Below are 9,612 nucleotides of genomic sequence, written 5' to 3'. Positions count from 1 at the left end.
CGCGGGCCAGGTCAAGCCAGGTCCAACCGCGTCCCCCGCGCCCATCGATCTGGGTGGCACCTCGAGCTGCGGGAGTACCGCGTTCCGCAGACTCGCACCCTCCCCTGATTGTTCTCGTCTCGTTGACTCGGCTCCCCAATTCTGGGGTGCGGACCCGAGGCAACCCCCCGCCCAGAGCAGTTCTCACGGGTTGGCACTGACACGGGCCAGGTCAAGCCAGGTCCAACCGCGTCCCCCGCGCCCATCGATCTGGGTGGCACCTCGAGCTGCGGGAGTACCGCGTTCCGCAGACTCGCACCCTCCCCTGATTGTTCTCGTCTCGTTGACTCGGCTCCCCAATTCTGGGGTGCGGACCCGAGGCAACCCCCCGCCCAGAGCAGTTCTCACGGGTTGGCACTGACACGCAGCCCTGAGACCGGGCTCGCGCATCCCTCGCCCGCGAAAGGCCGAGGGTGCGAGGGACTTCCCCGTTCTGTGGGTCCTTCCACCAATTTCCCGGGAAGGAACCAGAACAAGAAGTCAGGGGACCCTGCCCCAGAAGACGTTCTTAACATGCGTCTGTTTCTGTAGCTGGTGGGAACCACACGTGTTATTTATAGCATTACAGCGATTGCCCTGAATCCAGAGTTGCTACATTCTGTCAAAGGAGCTGGTAACGTTGATTACTTCTGGAGGCCGGCTCCTCTCTTGTTTCCCTTGTTTCCCTCAGAGCTCCGGTCCCAGAAGTTGTTACTGATTTTGAAAAGGAGGCAGAGAATCGCCTGGAAAGCACCTGGTGGCGTTCATCATGTCAAACATGGTTGAGGGCAAAGGATGCCCAGTTTGGGGGAGGGGGTGGAGCTCTGAGAATCAGGGTCCCAGTGTATTGAGAAGGGAGGAGAGGTTCAGCCACCTAGACATTCCCGACCAATCCTGGCCCACCGTGGCCTCAAGTGGGCTGGAGACTCTGAAGTGGAACACATCTGAGTTTTCTTGAATACAATACAGGTCTTGCCTTAGTGAAGAAGTGATTAAGTGTCTTAGGCAACAAGGAGTGATTTAAATCTCTCTTATTCTGCATGTCCTGGGACTGGTTACGTTTTTAAAGTGTGTGGGCCAATGGCATTAAATACATTCACTTACTGTGAGGCACCTTCACCTCTACAACTTTTGATCTTGTAAAGCTGAAACTGTCCGGCTTAAACTAACTCCTCGTTTCTCTTCTCACACTCTAGCAACCACCGTACTACTTTATCTGTGAATTTGACCACTCTTAGTACCTTATATAAGTATATGTAGTATTAGTATAGCTATGTGAATGTTTTTGTGACTGGCGTATTTAACTCAGCATGGTATCTAAAAATTTGAGCTGGCTGACTCCCAAGGGAGAAGTTTTATTCCTGATAGTGGAGCCCAGGAGAGCACAGAACTACAGCTGAAGTCTTACTTGAGCTGGTTCCCACTTCCTCAGCAGCTTCCATTGCGACTGGGGTGGGCATCCTGCTGGGCATCTGGGTGCTCTCCTGGCCTTTTATTCCCATCCCTGTGGCCCACACTGAACTTAGTACAGGCATTAGATACCCTGCTGTTACTGCTCAGAGTCCTACCTTCCAGAAACATCAGGGAAGGGCTGGTCAGCGCCCGGCTTCCTAGAGTCCAGAGGTCTGGGCATCCTGCATACCCAGGGGGCATTTGCCATAACTTGGGAGGAATGAGGGCTGCATTTCTATCTGCCACACTTCTATCGTCAGGTTCCTGAAGGGTCAACAATGGGCCATGCATCCTTCCATTCCAGGAACACCTTGCAAATAGCTGCTTCTTATATCTCTAGTAAAGTACTTAAGCAGATGAAATCAGTATAGGTTTGGATGTTTGCAAAAAACAGTTATTTTACTTTTGTAGTTGATCATTTTTGGAGGAGACATTTAATTATTTCTCAGTACTTTGTCATTCATCTTGCAGGTTCCCCCTAAAGGACTCCAAACGCCTGCTCCAGTGGTTAAAAGCTGTTCAGAGGGATAACTGGACCCCCACTAAGTATTCGTTCCTCTGTAGCGAGCATTTCACCAAAGACAGCTTTTCCAAAAGACTGGAGGACCAGCACCGCCTGCTCAAGCCCACAGCTGTGCCCTCCATCTTCCACCTGACTGAGAAGAAGCGGGGGACTGGGGGCCATGGCCGCACCAGGAGAAAGGACACTAGCAAGGCCTCAGGGGGCATGAAGGGTCATGCAAGCACAGCAGTAGGGAAGGTAACCCCAGGCTCCTCATCACCTTCCAGTGGAAACCCCATGGCCAAGCCTGAGTCCCGAAAGTTGAAGCGAGCTGCTCTGCAGGGGGAGGCCGTGCTCCAGGCTGGCCCGGAAACTGTGGGTCGGCAACAGGTACAGGGGTCTCCAGAAAGAAAGCCAGGCAGCCAGGGTGAGACAGAGGCACCTGCTGTAGAATACCATGACAAGAATGCTGCTTCCTCCAGCCCCGGGGTGGGGGCAGACAAGAGTGGCATTTCTGTGGATGACTTTACCCCTCTAGGGTCTGGGGCTTGCAAGTTTATTGGCTCACTCCATTCTTACAGCTTCTCTTCCAAGCACACTCGAGAGAGGCCGTCTGTCCCCCGTGAGCCCATTGACCGAAAAAGGCCCAAGAGAGATGCGGAGCCCAGCTGCAGCGGGAGCAGCCTGGGGCCTGACAAGGGCCCAGCCCAGAGTCCCCCAAGCTCCTCACTCACAGCCACTCCGCAGAAGCCTTCCCAAAGTCCCTCGGCCCCTCCGACTGACGTCACCCCAAAGCCAGCTGCAGAAGCTGTGCAGAGCGAGCACAGTGATGCCAGCCCCATGTCCATCAATGAAGTCATCCTGTCAGCGTCAGGGGCCTGCAAGCTCATCGACTCGCTGCACTCCTACTGCTTCTCAGCACGGCAGAACAAGAGCCAGGTGTGCTGCCTGCGCGAGCAGGTGGAAAAGAAGAATGGCGAGCTGAAGAGCCTGCGCCAGCGTGTCAGTCGCTCTGATAGCCAGGTGCGCAAGCTGCGCGAGAAGCTGGACCAGCTGCGGAAAGCGAGCTTCCCTTACCTGAGCGGCCTGCTGCCCCCCAGCCGCGGTCAGTACCGATCTCCAACAGGGGGCGGGGGAGTCTTCCTGCATGGTGGCACATGGCTTCCAGTGCCCTCTGGGTCAAGGCTCCTTGCATTCTTAAATGGAGCTCTGGTCATCACCACTCATGGGGTAGGAACCCAGGCTAGAAGCTGACCTCATTTGCTCCTGGGGATGTCATGGGTGTCCTGTGTGTAAGGATGGAGGACTGTTTCACTTGATGGGGTGGGAGTAGGGAGCCTGGGCCTGGACAGTGGGCTTTTTATTGCCCACTTACACAGATACATGGGCCCAAAAAGTAAGACTGCCACAAAAATTTGACAAACTAAAACTTTTAGAAAAATACAGAGGCCTCAGAATCCTGGGAGTTTCCCTTTCATTCATGTTTTATGAATGTCCTTGAGGTCAAGCCATTCTAGATATCAGTAGTTATCTGCTTGCTATGAAAAATTTCTATTCAAGTAGAATACATTCTCTTCCCTAAAGCACTGCAGAAATATATGGGCTAAGAAGTAACGAAAGTTCCCATTTTCACTTACTCTCCAAATTTTATCTCTTGTTAGTATTACAAATATGATGTATAATTTTTCAGACTATTTACTGTGGTAATTTTTTGTTGTTGTTATGGGAATCAAACACAGGACCTTGTACTTGCAAAGCAGGCGCAGTGCCAGTGAGCTAAATCCCTGGCGCTTTACTGTGCTTTTACATACATATGCTTGTCCCTGTACAAATAGGTAGAGTGTATTTTAATACATTTATTAGCTGTGTTTCTGTTTGTCCCTCTCCCCATTTTACTGTTAGGTGCTGTTAAAAACTGATTTGGGGGCGGTTGCTTTCTAGACAACCTCTATATATTATTAAGGGTCACCTGTTCTGTACATAGGGAAAGCATTTAGCACCTGTTCACCTTGTCTGATCGGCATTTGTCAGTGAAGTTGTGGGGTCCACAGGGCAGCAGCAAAGCCATGGCTTTGGAAGCATTGGGGAGGAGCAGCCAGACTAGGGCCCTGACCCAAATGAGCACTGTCTTGCTCTTGTCCTGCTGTTTTGTGGTTTCTCGTATCTGATGTGGCTTTGTTACCTTTTTCCCATGCATGGCCAGACTTGCTGCAGTTTGTCACTAGCACCTGACTTTCCAAGCCAGCCGTGACTTTGTCTGCATTGTCATTAATGCTTGTTTGTTTCTTCTTCCCTGGTTTTGTTCAGGCCTTTGGCTCCTGGTTTGCTTCCTAAAGCCTGCAGTTGAGGTTGTGAGTGCAGGCCATGGATCTGCCTCCTTGTGCTCTCTCTGTTTTCTCTGTAGTTTGCAATTCCAGTCTTGATTCCCTTGTCAGCCCTGAAGTTCATTTAGGAAGGTGCTGATTGTTTTGCAAATGGATAGCTTGGGAGAAGGAAGCTTATTTTTTGGAGTTATCTTTAATTTTCTTATATTAAGATTGGCTGGTTTGGTCTCTTAAGGCATGGTGCTTTTGAACTCCAGATTTCCTTGTGGTAATACACAGTCTGCTTTTGTGACTGTTGCTTCCTCTCTACCAGTTGGTTACATTGTTCTCCGCCCTGGGAGCCTGGGATCCCGCAGCCCTGTGGGAGTCAGTGAATCTGTTCCCTCTCTTTTTTTTAGGCTTTGTCTATTGGTTTCTAGAAAGGTGAGGTCAGCCTCCCAGTGATTCTGAAGTTGCCCATTTCTTCCTGTTTATCTGTCCTGTTTTGCTAAAAGTTTAAGACCTTGTTAAATGCATACATTTTCTTGACTGTGATCCAAATAGAAAAACCCCTGCTGGGCATGGTGGTACATGCCTGTGATACTAGCTCTGGGGAGGCTGAGGCAGGAGGATCTCAGAGTTTGAGGTCCCTGTAGACTACACAGTGAGTTCAAGGCCAGTCTGAAATATGTAGTGAGACCCTGACTCAAAATAACAAAAGAAAAATAAAACCCCTCTTTGTCCCCTTAAAAGTCCCTTGTTAAGTCACTAAATTAAGCTGGGCTGGAACTTTCGATCTTCCTGCCTCAGCTTCCCACAATCATTCTCCAACTTCTGTTGATTTCTTTGAGTAGATTGTTTTAGGACACTTGGGGGGAAGGACGCTTTTAGGCTTACAGGAAAACTTTAGATAGCACAGAAAATCCACCTATTTTCCCTATAGTTAACACCCTGCATTAATGTAGGACCTTTGTCACATGTTATGAATTGATACTGATCTACATCATTACTAAAAAAGGCCATAGTTGACAGTAAACTTTGCTGTGTGTCAGTTGGGGTATTGGGGCTTGGGGGGTTTTGTTTTGTTTTGTTTTGTTTTTGTAGTACCAGGAATCAAGCTCAGGACGTTGTGCATGCAAGGCAGATGCGACACCACAGCTAAATCCCTGGCACAGGTAGTTGAGTTTTGGTATGTTCCTGATGTTTTGTGTCCCCCAGGATCACACAAAGTAGATTTCATTGGCCTAGAAATCCCATCCTCACAGGCCATGCCTGCTACTGATGTCGTTATTGTCTACGTAGTTTGGCCTTTCCTAGAAAGGCATATGCTGGCCAAGGATTTAGTTCAGTGGCATTGTGCCTGCCTTAAAAGCACAAGGTCCTGATTTCAATCCCAGGTACCACCAAAAAAAAAAAAGGCACATGCTTTTGGAATATATGGCTGTAGAGAAGTCATCCTTTCAGTCTGGCTTCTTTCACTTAGCACTATGGAGTTAAAGTGCTTCCATGTCTTGTCATGGCTGAATTACTTTTTCCTGTTTTGTTTTGTTGAGACAGGATCTCACTGCATAGTTTACACTGGCCTTGAACTCGCAGTGATCCTCTTGCTTCAGCCTCCCGAACACTGGGATTACAGGCGTGTGCTACCATGCCCAACTCTTCTTGCTTTTTATCACTGAAAAATATTCCATTGGATGGATATACCACCCTTGCTGACCTCTTTACTTTGTGGTGATTATGTGTAAAGCTGCTATAGAGTCACAGGCTGGTTTTTGTGTGGATGCAATTTTCACATGATTTGAGTGTAGATGAAGGAGTATAATGAGAACATCACATGGTAAGAGTATGTTTAGCTTTGTGTGAAACCTCTATTCCATCCTCCAGAGTGCTGCACCCTTTCGAATTCCTGCCCGCAACAAGAGCCCCTGTTGCTCATATGCCTTTTGTGTTGGGGTTTCAGCCTTTCTTAGAGCTGGGGAGAAGCATCCCATTACTGTTTTCTGCTGCAGTTCTGTGATGACATTTGCCCTATTTTTAAAATTGTTTTCTTGTTGCTGCATTTTAAGAGTTCTTTGTATAGTTTAGATACAAGTCCTTTATCAGATAAGTGTTTTGAAAATATTTTCTCCCAGTCTGAGTTGTCTGGTGACTCTTAACAGCGTCTTTGGAAGAGCAGACATTTCCAGTTTTAAGTTCAACTTGTCAGTTTCTTCTTACATAGGTCATCCTTTGGTTGTTATTTCTAAAAAACTTATAGCCAAGTCTAGAGTTACCTACATTTTCTCCTGTTTCTTCTTCTTTTGTTCCTCCTGTTTCTTCTAGGAATGTTACAGTTTTACAATTTTACATTTGGATCTGTGGTCCTTTTTTTTTTTTTTTTTTTTTGGTACTGGGGATCAAACCCAGGTCCTTGTGCTTGCGAGGCAGGCGGCAGAACCACTGAGCTGAATTCCTGGCCCTATGGTCCATTTTGAATTATTGTTTATGAAAGGTCTGTATCTAGATTCTTCTTTTTTAATGTTGTCTAGTTGTTCCAGCACTGTATATTCAATAGTACTCTTTTCTTAGTGAACCACCTTTGTTACTTTGTCAAAAATCAGTAGCTTTATTTGTGTGGGACTCTGCACTCTGGTCTGCTTGGTAAATCTGTGTATTCTTCCCTCAATGTCACCTGGTGACTGAACTTTGGTGGGTTCTGCAGTGGGTTCTTAGCTTTTCTTCATTGGAGTGATGACTTTTCTCTGAGGTTTGGTTTTGTTGTGTGGTCTTTTGCCTTGCCTTTCCATCTAACCTGTAGTATCATTCTGTGATTCTCCACAAAATAGCTTATTGGGACCTTGGGATTGTGTTGCATTCTCCAATCAAGTTGGGAAGAGCTGACATAATAACAAAATGTAGTCTTCCAGTTCATAAACACAGGATACCATTCCATTTATTCACATCTTCTGTTATCATTTTCATCAGAATTTTGTATTCTTCCTCAAAATTTATACATATTTCCTTAGATTTATACCTATGTTCCTCCCCTTTTTTTTTTGTACCAGGAAACAAATTCAGGACCTTGTACTTGCAAGGCAGGCACTGCGTCACTGAGCTAAATCCCCAGTCCCATATTCCCTTTTTTGAAGTGAATGTAAGTTTTACAGTATTTTTAAATTTTAAATCCCATTGTTTATTGCTAGTATATAAAGAATCAAACAACTTTTGTATTTTAACTTCGTATCCTGCAACCTTGCTGTTGCTGCCTGTTAGTTCTGGGAGTTTTTTCCTGGGATTTTTTTTTTTTCAGTCATGTCATCTATGAATAAAAGCGGTTCTGGCTGGGCCCAGTGACACATACCTGTAATCTCATCATGCAGAAGTCCAAGGCAGGAGGATAGTAGCTTGGACCATGAGGGAGACCCTGTCTCACAAACCCAAGAAAAAAAGAGGGGAAGAAAAGCAAAGACCATTGTATTTTTTTTCTTCCTAGCCCGTATGTCATTTACTTCCTTTTCTCCTGTTGCATTGGCTGGGACGACCAGGACGCTATGGCAGTGTCCTCACTGTATTCTGGGTCTGCGCAGGAAACTGCTCTGTACTATAGAGCACTGTCATGCTGTGACAGGATAAATAGAGCTTCAGTCTTGCTCTGTTCCTGGCACAGGGGTCCTGAAGCCTTTGGGATTTCCTGTGTGGTGAGAGGAGAGGAGCATTTTTGTTATTTATAATAAGTCTCTTCCAACAAGAAAAAAATAAAAATAAAAGGAAAAATGGAAACAAAGCTTTTGTACAAAGGGAAGGTAAGGGCTAGACATTCAGCTCAGTGGTTCCACCAGATCTGTCTCGCAAGTGCAAGGGCCCAAATTCAATCGCCGTTACCAAATAAATAAATAAATAAAGGGAGGGTAGAGGGCTTGAAGGGGAGAAAGGAATAAAATAAAATTTAATTTAAAAATAAATAAATTTAGGGCCGGGGATTTAGCTCAGTGATTCCCCTGCCTGCCTCACAAGCACAAGCCCCCCACCCAGTTTGATCCCTGGTACCAAAAAATAAATAAATAAATAAATTTACAATTATACAAAGAAAAAATAATAATAAGTCCCTTCCAGCCACCCCAGAGTTTGTGCTTTGGGCCACTGTGGAAGATGGGGACTGCTCACTGGAGGAACCCCACCCTCAGCCTCTGACCTCCACAGGAATGGGATGGAAACACCTAGTCACAGGTGCCCTGTGATTGAATCAGAAGTACCTGGGAGTGAGACAAAGAAGTTAAGAGAGCCCTGGGTTTGTGTGTACCAAGAGACATCAAGAGAGGAGCACAGGGGCCCCACCCCACTCCATGCCTTTTCCTGGCTGCTCTGATTTCTCGTTTCGTGCCATTGCCAGTTGAGAACTGACATTCTGTGGTTAAGGTGTGTTTTATGGTGTCAAATGTAGTTTGTCTTGGTAAATGTTCCACAGGAATTTGAGAAGAATGTCCCTTGCTGTAGTTGGGTGAATTAAACTGAAGATGTCTATTTTACCTCTTTGGCAGTGCTGTATGATTTTTGATCGGTGACTTGCTTTGCTTCTTCCCTCTCTCCTCTCTCTCCCTCTTTCCCTCCCTCTCTCCCTTCCTTTTTTCCCTTCCTCCCTTACTTCCTTCCTGCAATACTGGGGATTCCCAGTCCTTTTTATTTTTTTGAGACAGGGTCTTGCTAAGTCATTAGGTAGCCCAAGCTGGGCTTTAACTTGTGATCCTCGTGCCTTAGCCTCCCATGGTGCTAGGGTTATAGGCATTCGCCACCATGCCAGGTTGGTCTGTACTTTTCTGGTGGAGGTTGCTGATACTTCTAGCTATAACCATGGGCTGATGGGTTGCTCTGCAAAGTCCTGTCATTTTTGCCTCACAGATTTCAACCTCTCCTGTCAAGAGATGTGCACCTTAAAAATCTTCCTAGATAACTGATGCCTTCATTATTACAATGCCATGCTCCATTCCTAGTGATTTTTCTTGTTCTGATGTGTCATTTTCTGGCATTAATGTTACTAGTGTTAGCATCATGTGTCTTTCTTTCTTTACCTTTCTTTCTGTTCCGTTATGGAGGATGGAACCCAGAGAGCTTAACCACTGAGGTACATCTCCATCTCTTTTTATTTTTTATTTTAAGACAGGGTCTCACTTACCCAGGCTCTCTCAGCCTCCTGAGTAGGTGAGATTACAGATGTGCACTACCACACCCAACTCTTGTGTTGTGGGATTTTTTTCATTCTCGCCACTTTGCATCTCAGTTTGGGATTCTCTGCTGACATCCGCTGTCCCCAGTCTATTGTCAGACTATTAAAGATCCCCTTATTAGTGTATGTTTGTGTTA

The 9,612-nt window shown here is 46.4% G+C and overlaps 1 protein-coding gene across 1 annotated transcript; it reads left to right on the top strand.

Annotated features, from left to right (window-relative positions):
• The first annotated feature begins 1,748 nt into the window (after positions 1-1,748).
• Positions 1,749-3,226, top strand: LOC104850000 (THAP domain-containing protein 4-like). Its single transcript, XM_010606681.1, has 2 exons — positions 1,749-1,814; positions 1,955-3,226. The coding sequence occupies exons 1-2, from the start codon at positions 1,749-1,751 to the stop codon at positions 3,224-3,226; spliced, it is 1,338 nt and encodes a 445-aa protein (XP_010604983.1).
• The last annotated feature ends 6,386 nt before the right edge of the window (positions 3,227-9,612 follow it).

The sequence above is a fragment of the Fukomys damarensis genome, unplaced genomic scaffold (genome assembly GCF_012274545.1).
Source record: "Fukomys damarensis isolate Sample0158 unplaced genomic scaffold, DMR_v1.0_HiC HiC_scaffold_16, whole genome shotgun sequence".
NCBI classification, from domain to species: domain Eukaryota; kingdom Metazoa; phylum Chordata; class Mammalia; order Rodentia; family Bathyergidae; genus Fukomys; species Fukomys damarensis.
The sequence above is the reverse complement of the archived record's forward strand: the minus strand, read 5'-3'. Positions and strand labels throughout refer to the sequence as shown.